The sequence below is a fragment of the Anser cygnoides genome, chromosome 5, assembly GCF_040182565.1.
Source record: "Anser cygnoides isolate HZ-2024a breed goose chromosome 5, Taihu_goose_T2T_genome, whole genome shotgun sequence".
Lineage (NCBI taxonomy): Eukaryota > Metazoa > Chordata > Aves > Anseriformes > Anatidae > Anser > Anser cygnoides.
The window spans coordinates 34,695,876-34,714,424 of record NC_089877.1 but is presented as its reverse complement, the minus strand read 5'-3'; the positions used below and the strand labels follow the sequence as shown (position 1 = coordinate 34,714,424).

General features: G+C 46.6%; 1 protein-coding gene across 5 annotated transcripts in view; it reads left to right on the top strand.

Annotated features, from left to right (window-relative positions):
- Positions 1-18,549, top strand: part of LRP4 (LDL receptor related protein 4) — an 89,402-nt gene that overhangs the window by 54,117 nt on the left and 16,736 nt on the right. For 4 of the 5 annotated variants that reach the window (XM_066998732.1, XM_066998731.1, XM_066998729.1 and 1 more), the window contains 16 exons: positions 3,686-3,802; positions 5,858-5,971; positions 6,435-6,551; positions 8,936-9,064; positions 9,399-9,518; positions 9,651-9,776; positions 12,076-12,201; positions 12,682-12,816; positions 12,982-13,107; positions 14,146-14,376; positions 14,678-14,834; positions 15,199-15,416; positions 15,745-15,921; positions 16,520-16,645; positions 17,353-17,561; positions 18,153-18,234. In XM_066998732.1, the coding sequence (XP_066854833.1) occupies positions 3,686-3,802; positions 5,858-5,971; positions 6,435-6,551; positions 8,936-9,064; positions 9,399-9,518; positions 9,651-9,776; positions 12,076-12,201; positions 12,682-12,816; positions 12,982-13,107; positions 14,146-14,376; positions 14,678-14,834; positions 15,199-15,416; positions 15,745-15,921; positions 16,520-16,645; positions 17,353-17,561; positions 18,153-18,234 (2,310 nt within the window). The remainder of the gene's footprint in view (positions 1-3,685; positions 3,803-5,857; positions 5,972-6,434; positions 6,552-8,935; positions 9,065-9,398; positions 9,519-9,650; positions 9,777-12,075; positions 12,202-12,681; positions 12,817-12,981; positions 13,108-14,145; positions 14,377-14,677; positions 14,835-15,198; positions 15,417-15,744; positions 15,922-16,519; positions 16,646-17,352; positions 17,562-18,152; positions 18,235-18,549) is intronic. The other variant, XM_066998730.1, reaches the window with a different exon arrangement.

Here is an 18,549-nt window from a genome sequence, read left to right as displayed (position 1 = left end):
TGGTTGGAAGTTCAAAGGCCTTTTTGTGTTGCTCACTGCAAGTTGACAGATGTGCTCTCTTAGGCTGTCGCTGGCCCGCTTAGCTCTTCCTGACGGCTCCCTTTCCTTGTGCTTGTTCCCGCTGCTTGGGGAAGCAGGTTAGTTCCTATCTTTGTGGGCATTTGTCTGTCTTCAGCTCCATCCCAGGACTCGCCTTTGCTTATTTCTTTCAAGAAGAATACTGCCGCTTTGCTCAGATGTGGAGAGAATTGAATAGGGAAGGGGGGGGGTTGAGGCTTAGTTGTGTTTACCGTTGCAGTACCTAATCCTGCTCTGAGTAGTGGTAAAACCATGTTAGCGCAATCTAACATTTTCTCATCAGTGGAAGCAGTGCCTATGAAGGCATTGCAGCTATCTTAGGAAGTAATAAATGTCCTTAACTTTACCACCACCAGAAGTGGGGCCGAAGTGCTAGAGCTGTCCCAGAGTCATGCAATAATTGCTATCAAAGCTGGGAAGAAAATATAGGTGTTCTGTTTCCAGGTTTCTGACTGCTAATCCAGCTTGATAATCCAGTTTTTCTCCCTCTCTGGCAATGGAAGGAATCCTTGATGTTTCACGTGTGTAGCCATGTATTCTTCTAATTAAGGGAGGAAGAAGATGGAGGCATGGCTTTTAAAGTTAGTTAAAGCAGTAAAATCACTTAGCAAATTGTATAGCTATTCCACGATGGCAGAAGAAAATATAGTGGAGGTTGTTTGAATATCCTGCACTGTGTTTTCCTAAGTGTGACACCATAACTTTTAAATTTACTCTTAACTTTTGAATTTTCAAACCATTTTTTTGAATATACTTACAACAGCACTACGCATTAACTCTGGGCTAATGATATGCCCTCAGCTTTAACTCCATAGGAAAACAACTCAAAATATGAAGAAATAAATGACTAACAGAAGGGCTGAACAATAATAGCCCCAGAACAAAGGGCTGTACAGTGGAGCTGAAGCTGACGTGTGTAGAACTAACAGGAGGACATGCAGGAATGTTTCAGTGAGGACAGTTTGCTTTTTAAAGGGGAGAAGGGATCGTGGGCTGGGAGGAGCAGGGCTGGGAAGAAGGGTTAGGGAGAGACAGCCCCTGCGTGAAAGCTGCTCCTGGAATCTCCTGCGTTTGCCTTTGAAGCATCTGTTTCTGAACATTATTAGATTCAGGTTACGAATTTACACAGATCCCTGGCCCGATCCCATTGGTGGTTCCTAAGCTTTATGAAACATCAGCCTTCATTCATTATTTTTTTTGTTTTAAGTGTTTTTTCTTTTTTTTTTTCTTTCCATTTTCCTTCCTCCTTTAAAGGAGAGCTCCTGTAGAAGGGGATTTATCTCCCCCCTGGTGTTGTCTGGGCTGGCACATACTTGCTGTCTGCTAGGGTGGGAATTAGGTCCTCCTTTGTATGTGGCAGTTTGTGTTTTGCTCTCTTTCCCCTGCTCCTGCTCCCCCTCCCCTGTGGTTGAAGCTCAATTTTTATATTTAAGGGAGAGTATGAAATTGGCTGAACTGCTCCCTGTAGGGGTGGAATTTCATTTTGTGTTGTTACCTCATGAAGGGATGCAGCAGTTCAATGGGATAATGGTATCAGCTCTGAACCAGTGCTAATGGCCTAACCCTCTGGGAGCCTGAAGAATTCTCCCCTGGAGAGTCAGCATGCAAATTCCCTTCCAGGCGGCTCCTGTGCAGTCCTTTGGTGATTAGTCACGCTGGGACTGGGCAGAGCAGACAGAAAAGCATATGCTGGGGGGATGGTCTTAGTCCCGAAACTGCAGCTGAGGCCAGGGAAGGTTTGCTCAGCATGTGAAGTATGTATGGGAGCTGCACTTGGGGGAGAGGGGGCTGATCTGTGGGGCTGACTCTCTGAATCCAAATATCTGTCTTGGCTGCGTTTGGAAGCAGAGTTTGGATTTCTTTCCCCTTTCTATCTGCCCAGGGGAAGAAGGAGGCTCTCCTCCTTCGCTTTGATGCAGCAGCACAGGGCTGCTCAGAGAAAGCACCGCGTAAGGGAGTGGGTCAGCCACGGGACGACCAGGGTGCTGTCAAGCTGTGAGGGCGACGATACAGATCTGTATGCCTCCCTCTCCTTCGTACCGCTCTGAGGCCTGGAAGTGGCTGAGTGTGATCTGGACAAATATCTACACCGAGACATCCTAGATGTGATAGGAAGAACCTTTTCCTGAGGGCTGGTGCCACATTCTGTATTTTGTCACCAAGCGTGGTGTTCAGCAGTGATGTCCTGTCAAGTACAGAGATGCCTTTGCCTGCCTTGGTATGGGAGTGGCTAAGGTGATCCACGTGTGTGGTTACCAAAAGACATCTCTTACAGCCAGTCTGAATTTAACTGCAGTAGTGTATTCTTAGGGGTGGGAGGCTTTTAGGCCAGGCACTCGGTATGAAATGTTGGAGGACGTGCTATAAAGAGCTGTGGACGACTCCGTGCAGTGTAATCCATACTGCTTCCACAGGGCGCTGGCAGCAGTCCTGGCCTATGTGGAGATGGAGGGCTGAGGAAGCTGGGAAAGCCGAAAATGTGGCTATTTGTTCCCTTATTAAATCCCCCTCCTTGTGTGCGTGGCTGCTGTCTTCACCTTCTTTTAAGCCTCCCGCCCCCCTTTGCACCCCCACCCCCGGGGCAGCGTTGGCAGGGGAAGAAGTAGAGGCAGAGCAGAGGAGGGCTGACCCCCCTGCTGACAGACGGGAGATGCTGTCGGCAAGCTGGGCTGGGATGAAAGGGTTTCAGGCACTAGCCTCTGCGGCCCGCTCCTCTTCACGTCGCTGAGCTAACGTTGCTCTTTGGAGAACACACCTGTCAGGAGCGGTGTCTTGTGCAGCCCCTTCCCCACCACAGCTGGCAGCACTTAAAAGCATGAGCCTCCCTGGGTTGAGGGTTTCTCTCATCTGTGGGGGCAGGACAGATCTGATGCTCCCCCTTGAATTCCAGCTTTGTGGCTCTGGGCCTCCTTGAATGCTGTGGATTTGTTGTTCCGCTCGGTTGCCAGCAGAGTCCCGTGTAGACGAGTGTCCCATACACCCTCTCCCTCCATCCCTTCTGGAGACCTTTAGGTTTGAACCCTATTGCCCGTACCTGAGGCACAGTGAATTTATCCTCAGCAATGGGTTCCTGCCTCTAAGCTTCTCACAGATTCTTCAGACAAAAAAAAGCTGGCAGAGTCCCCAGGCTGAAACACACTTTTCATGTGTTTTTTGTTGTGGCATGTGCCTTGCAAAACCCTGTTCCCCAAACCATTGTTTCTGATGGTTTTTATCCTAAAGAACTCACTGTGTAATTGAAACGGGATGGACTGCACTGGGAAGCATGCAGGAAAACGTTGATATTGTAATTTTCCTTGTTATGAAACGAGTGCCATTATGGGATGATAGCAGGCTTAGGGATGAAAGAGAAAAAAGGAACTCAGTGGGGAATTGTGATGGCTACTCTATTGTGGAAAGGTCAGCGCTCCTCTGGGGAGGAAAGGCTGACAAGCTGCAGACCTATCCTGCCCCCCCCCTCGGAGGCACATCTCTTCCTTGTGACTTGAAATTTCATGTCTTTTGTTTCTAAGAGGTGTAGCCTTCTCCCATCAGGAGGGAAGGAACTTCTTTTTCAGGAAGGAAGCCGGCTGTAGCTCCATACTGAGGTGTTTCTTTGCTCTTGCAGTGCTGCCCACTTGCTCCCCCTTGGACTTCCACTGCGACAACGGGAAGTGCATCCGCCGGTCATGGGTCTGCGATGGAGACAACGACTGCGAGGATGACTCTGATGAACAGGACTGCCGTAAGTCACCTCTCGGAGGGGAGGGGGTGGTGCTGTGCCTGCCTGCCATGGGTGGGGAACGTTAGCCCACTGTTACAGGATTTTAAGAGTTTATCCACTGAGGCAGACCTTTGGCTTGCAATAAGCTATATCCTGCCTCTGACAGAGATGTGTACCTGATATCTGTAGCCCCCCCGCATTGGCACCTGGCTTGCTGTTCAGATGTGTGTCCTGGGGGAGGGGGTGCTTCTCTGTCCAGCTGGAGAACAGCTTATGCCCTGCAGCTTTGCTAGTTAATGTCCCATGAAGCACTTCCCTGAGCTGAGCGCTTCATGTCCTCCCCTGTTCGTGGAAACGCCTAACCCCTGCCAAATCCAACTGAACTGCCTGTCTGGCTGACTTCCTGTGGCCTCAGGTTCCACTGTCTGACTTTTCTGCTGTGCTGGGTTGTCCCCAGCATCCTCTCTCTTTAAACTGAGCTTCCTGAAGAGAGAAAGGTGCTGTAGTTATGCTCCCCACACAGAGACCAGTTACCCTGAAAGCTGACCGACTGCTGCCGTATGAGGTTGCCATCTTCAGAAGAGCTGCCATGGCAGGCTGCTAGCTGTGAGCACTGCTGTTGTGCTGCTACAGCTTACTAAAATTGAGTGAATTTTGCCTGAGCCCTTGCAGCTCAGCCCCCTCTTTGCACTTCGTGTTGAGGACCAGGTTTACTTGTGGTAGGCTTCTGTTAGCAAAAGGTGGTCAGGCATGCAACTTTCTTTCTTCACAACAGATCATCCAGTCTGTACTTGGCAGCATGTGCCAGGGAGCCAGCACATTGCATAGCCCTTGAGCTTCAGATTCTCTGAAACTGCAAAACTGTGCTGGTTGCTAGGGCTGGCATCACGCTGCAGTTAGGAGCAAAATTTTGTGCTGCCCGTTTGAGATGATTGCAGCTGCTCAATAAGCATCACTCTGCAGTCCTTGAATTCTCCAGAAGTTGTGTGCACAGTGCTCCAAAGTGGCTCTGATGGAGGAACCAGAAAAATAAATCTCTTGGCTGTAAAATATTCCATGTCATTTTAGCCATTTATGCAATGCTTGCGTGCTAATGAATTCACTTTTTGATCAGCATTGCCCTGATCTTTGCCTTCTGGGCAGAGGACTGGGAAGCAGGGTCTGGGGATTTGACATCCTTGTGATGCTCTGGATGAGAGGACTAAGGTTGGTTTTCCAGTCTCTTTTCAAAGCTTTTCATAAAAGAAAAGGTATGTAGGTCTGGGTCTATTCGGTCTTCTGTTTTTCAGAAAAGGTTGGAATGCCCTCATATTTAAGACAACAGTAGAGAAGGGTGTGATCAAAAGTTTTGGAGACTAATGAAAGGAAAAAGGCATGGTTCTGAGGATAAGAGACTCCTAGGGAGTTGTCCAGACTAGCACTTAACCATAGGAGGGTTTCGGTTGGATTAAGGTCTTCAGGTGCTAATTTTGCAGTCCCTTTTTCTTTCCTCACTGGCCTGCAGACAAGCTTTTGTAGAAGACTGGCAAAGAGTGGAATGAGGCTGCAAGTACTGGAGAGTTTGGAAGAGGAAGCTGAAATTTTCTCTCTCCCTTTTCAATGAACATTTCCTTTCCTTTGAAGGTAGCTTTGGTATTGTGGGAAAAAAAGGTGGAGGTACAATTCTGACAAAGTATTTGTTAGGTAATGATAGACCATATTAATTGCTTTAAAAAAGAGGCCTGTGTTGCCTCTTTTTTTTTGTGGGGTTCACTTGAACCAGGCTTGGAGCTATGCAAGAATGCCAGCACAGGGTGGGTGGCTCCATTATTCTGTTCCAGGTCCTTCCTCCAACCCATGTTCTCAGGTTTTAGAGCCCACTGTGCTAGCAACTTGCGGTTGGAGTGGAAGAGAGAGACTCAGGGAATATCGCAGTGGCCATCCTGATGTTGTTAAGATAAGGGAAATGAACTCTCCAGTATAGTGGTATCCCTGGAGGAGGAGGATGCTTGATCTGTGACATGCCACAGGTTTGGTGTTTGCTAAGGTTAATCTTATTGCCTTATCTTCACCTTATTCTCTGTCGTGTCCCTGCAGCTCCACGGGAGTGTGAGGAAGATGAGTTCTCGTGTCAGAATGGATATTGCATCCGCAGCCTATGGCACTGTGATGGAGATAACGACTGTGGAGACAACAGCGATGAGCAATGTGGTGAGTAGTGGCCCTGCCAATACCATGAATGACAGTGATGGCTGCCTGCCCCGCTGGGGCTTGAAAAGGCATCGCACAGACTCCCACCTGTGCAGTTTTAGGGTCCTCTTAGTGTGGCAAGGGCTCGCAGCTGGCTTATCTGGGCTGGGCTTGTGGGATATTGTGTTCCCATGGCTGGCTGGGATCTCAGGTTGTGTGGCTTATTTGCCAGGCAAAAATCACTTGAGGCTTGTTATTCCTTGACATGCAATTGTGAAGTCCCATGGATTCCTTTCAAATCCTGTGCTCTGTGTCTGCTAAATGAGCACTGATGGTTTTGTCCTGGCATGGCATGACATGGAAATGTATGGTTTAATGAGAGGTCTTGTTTGTCAGTGCCCTAGGAGCTTCAGGAGCATTGTGTGGTTGTTTCCTGGGTACTCTGAGAAAAGACAAGGCTTTGTTTGTATTACTATCTTTGCAGACATGAGAAAGTGCTCGGAGAAGGAGTTTCGTTGCAGTGATGGCAGCTGTATAGCTGAGCACTGGTTCTGTGATGGTGACACTGACTGCAAGGATGGTTCTGATGAAGAGAATTGCCGTAAGTGCTCTCCTTGCTTTGTAACCACAGGAAATAGCCTTTTGGACCTGCTCCTGTCTTGGGGTTTGGCACGTTTTCTGCAGCAGAGATCAGAAACGAGTTAGTCCTGCCTGTACTGGCAGCTATGCTGCCTTCCGTTGTCTACCCCAGAGGGCATGAGAGGAGGATGGTATGCCTGTTGTGTTACCTCACAGAAATACTTAGTCTGTTCCTGGCTGCTTCTCTGTTGCTTCTCATGGCTATATGATCTTGACTCAAAGCAGGGGGCTTATGCTTTAGTGAACAGAGCTCTGTATAAAACTGTAGGAGCTGGAGGGCAGGGAAAAAGGGGAGAAAACTGCTCTCTCCTTTATTCTCTTGTCTGATTCCTGCCTGAAACTTCTTGGGGGACTTTGCCCGCTGACAGCATCCTAAGGGACTGCATGTTCCCAGCTGGCATGCTGAAAGGGCTGCCTGCCTGCCCAACCCCTCTTCACTCAGATGCTTTACTCAGGACCTTATCAGATAAGGGCTGATAGGATGAATTAGTTGGAAGCTGATTTGACTGATGGAGATGGGGGAAGGTGCGGGTGTGAGAACCCAGAGCAGTTTTCTCCTCCACCATCATGGGCTTGTGGCAAGTGGAACAGGAGTCTATTATGTCCCTTCCTAACCCCCACTGCTCTCTGCCATGTCTCTGAGTGCATTTAGTGTCTGTGGAAGTTTCAGCGGTCCCTTCCCCCACCCTGCTTTCAAAGGCATTTTGCAGAATTTGTTCTAGATAGCAAGAAACTTCAAAAAGCTCTAGGAGGGGGGGGATCAGGGCCGCCAGCTCCTGAAGGGCAGGGGAGTGGATGCATGGGGGAGTTGTCTTTTATCTCTCCAGATAATGAGAGTTGGCAGCAAGCCAGGGGCTGCAAACATTTCTAAGCTGGGAAAAGGCTCTAAGAGGAAGCCAGCCTCTTTCCCTCGCCTTTACCCCTCTCTCCTTTCTCATTCCCTTGCCTGTTGCTCCATGCAGGCCATGAATAGGCACTGGGGAAGTGAGGAAAGATGTTTCAACCTTGCCTCCTATGGAGGTGGAAGGGCAACCTGAATTCATGCCCCTACTCCTCTGAGTTGAAATGCTTCTCAAATTGTGGCTGGCAGTTTTTTGTAAGGCATTTTAGGTAGGGAACTTCACTAAGAAGCTCACTTTGGCTGCCTCCCTTTCTCTTATCTTTCTCAGTGTGGCTGTCAACTTTTTCTTGTATCCAGTCCTGTTCACTGTTCATCTAAGACAATGTGGAACTAAGCTTTTTTTTTTTTTTTTTTTTTGCGGGGTGGGATGTATAATTGAATCGTGCTACATGAGAATTTAAGTCATCAACTTCGTTTTCTCCTCAGGGAGGCCCAAACACTACTTTCAGGTTCCTTTGGTGAGGCACAGGTTAACACACACTAGTAACTCGCCACTGGATACTGGCTGAACTGGAGCTCTTACTGCGTGCCTGCAGGCTCTGCCACTACTTGAGGTTGGATAGGCAGGCGTAGTTCAGGTCCCTGATTGCCAGCCTTTGTTTTCCCTTTTGCTTGGTGTATTTGTTTTCTGACCTCCTCAGCTGAAAGACTCATGTGCCTGAAACATGCAGTTCATTCTCCGGACAGTATGAGAAGAGGTGTCAGATTCTGTTGTGTGGGACTTAGATTTTTCATCACTTCCCACATAGTGTACTGCTGAACAGAGAACAGTGGGCAAATCCTTGACTGCGAGTTTGTTGGGCTCTGCCTAGGGTCATCTGTCTGCCAGTGCTCCTAACTGATAAGGCACAGTTTGTTTTGGCAATGGCTTGAGAGGAAAGGGAGGGGGGAAAATTCAAAGGTCAGGTGCAGAAGCGGGCACCTCACTGCTTGCTTCCTTTGGTCTTCAAGTGTTTATTTGTGTTAAAATTTTAAAGGAATCATGCTATATTTTAACCTTGTGTTCTGATGTGCCTCAGTCCTTAATATAGAGCTACCCCAAAAGGTAGCTTTGTTTTTACATCTGGCTTTCAAAGGTTTAATAAACATTGCAAACCTTTATAGAGGGCACTAAGACATAGATAGTATCTTGAGCATAAGAGGGAAGGTGACACTCTTGGATCCTTTTTGTTGCTTTCTCATCAACCCCTTTGGTGTTTTTTTTAAAGTGAGTTGACCGCACAGTTTCATTTGTATATAGCTTTAAACTGCCCCTCAGTGAAGCACAAACAGCATTCGAGTTCTTCTCAGCAATACAGGTCGTGCAAAGATATGCAGCAATGGCTAGTAATTTCCAACAATTTTCCATTGAATATTTGCTAGTGTATTATTAGATGGAGAAAGGTTTATTTAAACTGGCTTGTGCCCTTTTACCTTAGGCATTTTTTGTTTGATTCCCTCGTTAGCATCAGATGTTCCAGCTGCCACCTGCAGCTTGGAGGAGTTCCAGTGTGCGTATGGACGTTGCATCTTGGACATCTACCACTGTGATGGCGACGATGACTGTGGGGACTGGTCTGATGAATCTGACTGCTGTAAGTTAGTGCAGGGCGGTATACTGGTCCAAGCTTCTGACCTGCAATCCTAAATGGATTTTGCATTGGCTGGAGAGACAGCTATCTAATTTGTCACACATAAGCTGATTCTTTGATTATTAATTTTTTAACTCAAGACAGTGAGAGTAGTCATGGGGGTCACTGTGTAGTCAGCACATTTCTGCATGCAGGAATTAAGGCAGTTTCCAGGAGGGATCTGTTCAGGACCAAGTTCCACTATAGCGGAGCATAAATGTGGCATTGAGAGATTTCTGGGATGTTCCATAGGTCTGAGTTTGCTGTATATTTATTTATTTATTTTACCTTCCGACAGCATCTCACCAGCCATGTCGCTCTGGGGAGTTCATGTGCAACAGTGGCTTGTGCATTAATGCTGGCTGGAGGTGTGATGGAGACTCCGACTGCGATGACCAGTCAGATGAGAGGAACTGCAGTGAGTGCTGGGGACTGGTGGGAGCATTCTGTTTCTGCGGATGCAAGAGAATATGTGGGAGTGTTACCTTTGAAACAGGTCTCTTTTGATCCTTGTTGCTCACCTAATTTTCTTTTTTTTTCGGTCCCTCAGCTACATCTATGTGCACAGCTGACCAGTTCCGCTGTAAATCAGGGCGCTGTGTCCGTCTCTCCTGGCGCTGTGATGGGGAAGATGACTGCTCTGACAACAGTGATGAGGAGAACTGTGAGAATACAGGTTTGGCCTGCTGCCTTGCTGCTTGTAGCTAACATTTCCATCCTGGAGGAATAGGTAGAGAGGTCTCTTTTGGATAGTTTGAGTTCAGCCTCAACTTACTGTGCTTCCCAGAGTATGAGATCTGTAAACTGTCTTCTACACTTGCAAACACATGCAGGTCTGTGTGCTTAAACTAACCTAAGTAGTGGTGTTTTCTGGTCAGGTATCAGATCCTTTTATTTTCCTATCCTGCCCATACTCTGTGAATTACAACAAAGCTCTGAGACACTTCCATTCAAACCTGGAAGCATTAATAAAGTTCAAAGTTCCTACTTTTGTCAAATGGACTGAGTCTAGCTCATGCCTTCTAGGTAATTCTGGGTAGCTTTCACGTTGTCTTATGAAGCTGCCAAGCAATTTTAACAGGAAGTAGAATCAAAAAGGGCATTTTGTAAAAGTGAAGAATAAAGCCTTTGTTTTAGAGGGTTAAGGGTACCAGCCCCACCCTGCCCTAGACATTTTCTAGGGAGTCTCTTGCTCTTCCTAGTAACCATTTCCCCTATAGCCATTCTTCTGTATGATGGATATGGAAAAGAAGAGGGTTTTAGCAGGCCCCAGTATTATGGTAAGATTCAGGAAATAACTAGAATCTTCTATTTTTCTTAAATCTTTCAGGTTGTTTGTAGCCCTTGTAGAGGAATAGTATATACTGGTCTGTGAATTTGTCACAGTGAGAAGAGCCCAACTGTGTATACTGACCTATTTAGATCAGAGTATTTCAAAAATTGCGTTTAGAGGTGACAAAAAGGACTTTTAAAACTGCAGCCCTTGTTTGGGCCTGCTGAGGAGGGCGCAGTGTGTGTTGTACACTCATGAGCTCAGAGGTCCTGGAGCTGTTGCTCTAGATAAGTCAGCTGGCATGAGTAGCAGTGTGCAGGAGGTAGTAGTGATCCTGGAAAAAGCAATTGTGCTTAGACAAACCGGTAAACCCATTGCCTTATCTCGATAACCAAGATATTTAAACAAACACTGAAAGAACTGTTGCAGCCCAGAAGCCAAATCAAACTTCCAGAGCCACTGAACTTCAACCTCCCCACTTCAAATCAAACCCAAGATGGTAGAGTACAGCTGTTGTCACCATAAGGTTGGTTGTGCAGTTCTGCATTAGGTCTACAGTGACAGTCGTCAGATAAAAATTAACTGAGGGGTTCTTGTCCCAGCAGAACATGTACTGGCTCATCTGATGAGAAACAGTGCACTGTCTTAATGTCTTTAGCAAGAGTTAAAAACCTGTGTCACTTCTTGGATTTATATTTTTATTGGCTATAGGGAAAAAATTCCTAGAACACTAGGAGATCAGCTGATGTAAGAATCTTTGTCTTCATTATGACAAATGCAGTCCAAGTTTTGGAATCCTTTTTAAAAAGTATATCTGTTCTCTGAGAAGTGAATCTGTATGTGATTTGTTTTTATGTTCCCAGTTGGTGTGTCTGTTAGTTCTTATTTGTACTTGATAATCTCACAACTACCCTTTTCCGTGCTGCTTGCAGGCGGTCTGCCAATCTAATTGTTTCTTTGCTGATAACTGTATTGTCCTGTTGTACTCCTAGGATTATCAGAGGGTGATGGTTTGGAAACCACTGACAAAGTCAGCTTGAGAGGTACAAGAAATAAGAGGCAACAGGACAGTGCAGTTATTGACAAAGACACAATTAGATTGGCAGAGTCCCTACAAATAGCATTACTTTACTTACAAGAATTTTGCAGAGCCTTCCTGCCAACAGCAGAAGTTGAAGTGTGTAGCTCATGTGTGAAATCCTGTTGCCTGAGCTCAGATTTCAGTGATGCATGTAAATCTCATTCCAAGTCTGTCACAGTGCAGTTAGGGCTGGACAAGACTCTCATTCCTAGGCAGGCTTAAGATCCATAGCCGTGCTGGGGTGGCATCTCAGATGATTAAAGTGAAGAACTGACTCTGCTCTGACACATGCTGAGGAGGGTTGTGGAATCTGGAACCAAAGGGAATTAAGCCAGGACCTTGAAGTCATTCTGAGAGCAACTAAATAGCGGAGCTTCCCAATATAGCAGCATTGGACTCGGTTTGGAGGAGAGCTCGCAGGCCTCTGAATCAGCATGAAGATATTTGGAGCAGTAAGGAGTGGAAGATGAGCTGAATTCAAGGAAAGAGGAAGTAATGGATTTGTGCTCATATGTAAAGATTGTAACAAATCTTAGAAAGTGTTCTGTGTCCTTTTCTCCACCATGACTGTCGTTGAATCAGTAAGCTCTGGTGCTTACTTTCTCCTCCTTCTTATTGCAGGGACACCTCAGTGTGCCCCAGACCAGTTCCTTTGTGGGAACGGGCGTTGTATTGGACAGAGGAAGCTGTGCAATGGAGCAAACGATTGTGGAGATGGTAGCGATGAGAGCCCGCATCAAAACTGCCGTAAGTCAATAACAGACTCCAAGACAAGTCTTAAATATAAATGGAGGCACTGTGTGTGGGAGTTGATCTGGTGTTTCTGAAGGATGTGTGTAAGGAAGAAAGCCTGGATTGTGTTAATGGGAGAGTGTGTGAGTTGAAGACTGAGGAAAATGCCTTTGTGATTTTGCCAATTGCATAATGTGGAGAAGGAATAATGGGGAGAAGATTATGCTTTCAGGTATCAAAGTTTGTCTGCAGAGATGGTGAATCCCAAACAATATTATTCTGAGCTTCATTGTCCAGATCTTGGGAAGGGCTGATACCCATTGGTTGTGGCCTGCAGGGGAGCGTTCTGACTGCAAAGAGGCAGCTTCCAGCACAGTCTCTGTCCTCCCCATGTTGCTTAGCCTATTCTGTAGTGTGGCTGCTGCCTAACTGCTGAGGACACAAGCAGCTGCCTTGTGGTTTCAGCTCAGTTATCTTCATGCATTACTTTTGCAGGTCCAAGAACAGGGGAGGAGAACTGTAATGTCAATAACGGTGGCTGTGCTCAGAAGTGCCAGATGGCACGAGGGATGGTGCAGTGCACCTGCCATACAGGTTACAGGCTCCTGGAAGATGGACGATCATGCCAAGGTGGGTTTTTGGAGCAGTAGCCTCCTCCCTGCTGCTTTGATGTGCTTGGAGTTGATGGCCACGATAGGTTGCAAATCAGAGCATGAAAGCAGAAGCAATCTGTCAGTGAGGTTGCCTGACTTGTTGATATAATGGTAATTTTCTCCCTTTGTCTGTAACATGCAGATGTGAATGAATGTGCTGAGGAAGGTTACTGCAGCCAAGGCTGTACCAACAGTGAAGGAGGCTTCCAGTGCTGGTGTGAGCAAGGGTATGAGCTGCGACCTGACAAACGTAGCTGCAAAGCTCTAGGTAAAGAGGAATTCAACTTTACGCTGGTGCATGTGTGTTGATACATACATGTTGTTCTCATAACTTTGTCTCTAATGCGTCGTTGGCAGCATTATGCTGTTCACTGAGCCAATGTGTGACACAAGGAAGTACCTGGATTTATATTAGATATGCCTAGGTTGTCAGTGAAAACGCGTGTAAACTTCGTGATTTTGACTATGGAGAGGTATTTCACTATTTCCTTTCCTTGCCAGTACGACAGCCCTTGTCTGCTTTTCCTAGTTTCTTGTCATTCCTGGTGACCCAGACCCTGGGACAAAACCAGTATCCTGTGTCTCTGTTTAGGAAGCATCTCAGTCCTTCCTTGTCGGTGAAGTTGCATCACATGTCCTTGCTCTGGCTTAACCTTTAATACTGGTCACAAGTTCTGAATGCTGTGAGTGGCTGCTATACGGACATCTGTTTTTAAGGGCATATATACATTTGTAGAACTTAACTTCTCAGCTCCCCTAATGTAGGAGATGAGGAATTAAGAGTTCCATTACAGGAATTAGGAATATTATTAGGAATTCCCCTAATGAGATCCATAAAGAACTTCAATTATTTTTTCAGCGGAAGTATCTACTGACTTTATATCTGGCTGAGGCGTACTTTCACTGTGTCATGTTTTGCTGTGACAGTAGGCTGTGGTAGAAGCTGTGGTAGAGCATGTGTGTTTATATGGCTGGGAGGTGGGTATAGGTGAAGGAAACTATAACCTTGCTGCCAAGTGCGTGCCTACTGGTATGGCTTCAGAGGCTGAGGTGAGGTGAGCTCAGATGGAACCTGGAATGATCACATCTTGATAAATAAATGTTTGCCAAGAGCTTTAAAACTGCCAAATTTTGAGTTAAGTCTGTGTATTGTGGTTATGGAAACAGCTCTTTGAGGTGTTTTGCACTTGGGCATTGATTTCTTGTTGCTGGTACTTCAAAACTACGTTCTGGGACTTAGAGCAAAGGGAATGGTAGTCAGGATCTTATCAGAGTACTCTAATGCTGTCTTCCCATCTATTCTTAGGGCCAGAGCCAGTGCTGCTCTTTGCCAATCGAATTGATATCCGACAAGTGTTGCCTCATCGCTCAGAGTATACGCTGCTCCTGAACAACTTGGAAAATGCCATTGCACTTGACTTCCACCACAGCAAGGAGCTGGTGTTCTGGTCTGATGTCACTCTGGATCGCATAATGAGGGCCAATCTGAACGGTAGCAATGTGGAAGAAGTGGTTTCCACAGGGCTGGAGAGCCCAGGTGCGTCACCACAAAAAAGACAAAGGCCTGGGTGCTATCTGTGGTGTGAGAATAGGGATGGGTGAGTGGAGAAAAGTGGGTACCCAGAGTTCAGAATGGAGTGCATCTCCCTGAGCAAGGGGATGGGTTGGATGGAATCGGTGTGAGATCATTGTCTCCCTGGAATTCATCTCGTCTGACAGGGTAGAAGACAGGAGGACTGAGTTGGGCCTTTCCTGAGGCTAAGAGGGAAAGGGAACTATTTTTCTGAGCATAGCGTGCTCCTGGTTTCACTCTGTGCTTAATTCTCCCCTGGAGATAGGTGGACTTGCTATTGACTGGATCCATGACAAACTATACTGGACAGATTCTGGGACATCTCGAATTGAAGTAGCAAATTTGGATGGCACTCACAGGAAGGTGCTTTTGTGGCAGAACCTGGAGAAGCCCCGAGCGATTGCCCTTCATCCTATGGAGGGGTGAGTGAGAACTTGAGACCTCAGAGAGCCTTCTCTGCAAGTGCTTCTGGGCGAACAGTAAAAGTCCTATTCTTGGTCACTAAGGCTGCCTTTGGGCTCAAGCCATTTGTTTGATACCAGCAGCTTGGGAAACCTTGTGGTGCTGAGGGCTTTCAGACCCTTAATCCTATTCTGGAGCCTCCAAATTTCGACAGCTTGAAAGTTCTTGTTGCTACCTTGCTGGCTATTGCTTCTACCATGGCTATGCCCCAGGTCTCATGTTTGAGATCACAGGATCAATATTGTTTTGCCCTGATAGGAAGCGATGATGCGTGCGTTATGTGGGACATTAGTTTTCTAACCCGTCTCTCCTTGCCTCATCCAGCACTATCTACTGGACCGACTGGGGCAACACTCCCCGCATCGAGTATTCCAACATGGATGGCTCTAATCGGCGCATCATTGCGGATACGCACCTCTTCTGGCCCAACGGTTTGACCATCGACTATGCAGGGCATCGGATGTACTGGGTGGATGCCAAACACCATGTCATCGAGAGGGCTGACCTCGACGGGCGGAATAGGAAAGCTGTTATTAGCCAAGGTAAATAATGGGGCTGGGTACAGGGAATGCTCTCTGCAGTGAAGAAGAGTAGTATAATGCTAACCTGAGTTTCAGAGCCACCTGCTTGTAGGTGAATTCTGTTGTCTCTTGTTTTTTCACTGTGGGATGAATTTTGTTACTGCTATGAGATGGGCTCTGCTACCCAGACATTAATGGACAGGAAGTGTCTGTCATGTTAGTGTAAGGTGGATTTGAGCAGGTTGACTGTGGAAATGAATATGGGGTGGTGATAAGAGTTCCCTTGCCTCCCTGATAGCCTGACTCCTGTTGAAAATAATTAAATTCCTTTATTGGACATCCATTACAGGCCTCCCACACCCGTTTGCTATCACCGTGTTTGAGGACAGTTTGTACTGGACAGACTGGCACACCAAAAGCATCAACAGTGCCAACAAATTCACAGGCAAGAACCAGGAGATCATCCGGAATAAACTCCACTTCCCTATGGACATCCACACACTGCATCCTCAGCGCCAGCCAGCAGGTAACTGCAGAGGGAGTAGAGACCTGTCTGAGCCTCTGGAATACCTGCTGCCACCCACCCTGTAAAGCAGGGAGATGGCAAGCCTGAACCCAGGACATTGACACGTCCTCCACTTCTGTCCAGAGCTGCCCCAGCACCTGCTCTATCCAACCGTTCAGTTTAGGTCCCCCAGCAGCAATAACGCGGTGCTAAGCGTTACCTCAGCTCCCCCTGCTGACACTTGGGTGTGAATGCTTGTCAGTGAGAAATAAGTTGTGGTTCGTGTATGTAAGAGCTACTGGGGGGAAGAAGGGGATATAGGAGGGAGGTGCAGGAATCATAAGTGGGCACTAGTAATGACCGACACCTCCCTTATTTCTTTTAAATTACTGTCATCTGCTTGGCAAGTGGATTGATTTAAATGCTTTTTTTTTTTTGTCAGATCAACCCCTACAAGTGGAGTTAGTGCTTTAGTTTATTGTCTTATTCTCGGTTAACTTCTGTGTAGATAAGTCAAGTTATGTTATCCATGTGGGACTTTGTACCCTGGCTGGTATTTTTCCTTTTTTCTTTTACTCTTTGCTTTATGCGTGGTTGTTTTTGTCTTTGGCTACTTGAGCAGGGAGAAACCGTTGTGGGGCCAACAACGGGGGCTGTACCCATCTCTGCCTGCCGAGCAGCAAGGATTACACCTGTGCCTGCCCCACGGGCTTCCGCAAGACCAGCAGCCATGCCTGTGCCCAGAGTAAGTGAGGTGGGACCACAGCCTGTGTGTCCAGATGTTTGTTGGGTGGTAGAGGGTTGGCAATGGGAGTAAGCAGCAGAAGTTGCTTCCAAGGGGATGCAGCTGGATGGACTGAGTAGTATTATGGGCCCTGCTGGAGAACACCTCACCTTCTTGATGCATTCCCCTGTTCTGCATTCCCACTCCCCTCACTAGGCTGGATGGGTGGGGATGCAGGGAAGTTCCATCCTTCAGTCGTTAATCCAGGGCTGCTATCGGTGCCATGCTGTCTGTCACAGCTGACTGTTTCCCTAGAGCTTCCATAGCTATGTCAGTGATGAACAAAAAATTCAGCTTTGCTGACTGCCAGAGTTTCTCTTAGTTTGCAGCCAGATGGGAGAATCAGGCCAACTGTTGTCCTAGATTCTCGAGAGATGGCATAGTTATTTGATTTGGAGAGATGTCTGTGCCATTCTTTGAAGAACATGGTTGAATTTATTCCCGTTGCGTAGGTTACCCTCAGGAGACAGCTCTCTACTGCTATGCTCCCCCCTGCTCCCAATCCCTAATAAAGTGATATTTTTTGCTACCACTAAAATCCTGGGCTGTGACCTGCCAGTGATAGATGATGTAAGGTTAAGTTTGGATATAGCAGGGAATTGTCTGTGTCTATCACTGTGTTGTTGAACTTAGAGAAATTAAAAGAAGACCTTTCGACCTTTGATCAGGTCTTGACAAGTTCCTGCTTTTTGCCCGAAGGATGGACATCCGTCGGATCAGCTTTGACACAGATGACCTGTCAGATGATGTCATCCCTCTCGCTGATGTGCGCAGCGCTGTGGCTCTGGACTGGGACTCCAAGGATGACTATGTCTACTGGACAGATGTTAGCACCGACTCAATCAGCCGAGCAAAATGGGATGGATCAAGCCAGGAGGTACAGTGTTAACCATGTGTGGAGACCATCTAGCCAGGAGACTCCTGGAATATCAGTTTTAAATCTACTGGGATCTACTGACTTCCTAAGGAGCTGTAGTTCATGTTGGATTTAATGTTCATTAATTTGCCTGATTCTGACTTGGATGAGCCCTAAGATCACTTAACACTTGATACACAAGTCTGGTATATGTTCCTGTTTTTCTGGAAGACCTTGAAGTGGGACACAAAGCACTTTGATTTACTAGCTGTGGTTAATTCCTCTGTAGCCCTAAAATCTGAAAGGAAAAAGTATTCTTCCAGTTATGTACTACATTTGTAGCAAGAGCCACAGTCCTTGGGACTTGCATGTGCCCTTAATGAGGAGAACAAAGTTCAAGGTTTTGGAGTAGTATTTTCTTAGTAGTAGTTTCTTCAAATGTAAGACTTATAAGTTCAAATAAGTCCTTAGTGCTCTTATATGGCATTGTTCTGCTTGGGCTTTTGCCTGTTGAGAGTTACATTGTTTGAGAATGAGTAGTGCATTGGGCCAGTGCTTTTTCTCTAAGGTCTAATAACATTAATGATTTTTTTTATTTTTCTTTTTGTTTAGGTTGTGGTGGACACCAGCCTGGAAAGTCCAGCCGGACTGGCAATTGACTGGGTTACCAACAAACTGTACTGGACTGATGCAGGTACTGGGCTCCTCTGCTTTACGTAGGCTTAAGCCTTCCTTATTAGTAATGAAAACTGAGTAACAGCTGGGTGGTTCTGACTCATCCCAAAATTTGTCTGTTTCTGTCTAGGGGAAAACAAACAAACAAAAAAAAATAAACACCACATGAGGGAACTGAGGTGGTATCTTTAGTTTAATTCCCTTTGTAGTGTCCCTGGTGCTGATTCTGTAGAAAGGTTTATAGCAGAAATCGAACCCCACTGTTGTCTTGCTGCAGAGCTTTTCGTTGTGTGTGTTCACATATGTTCCAGCAGTGTATCTTGGGGCACAGCAG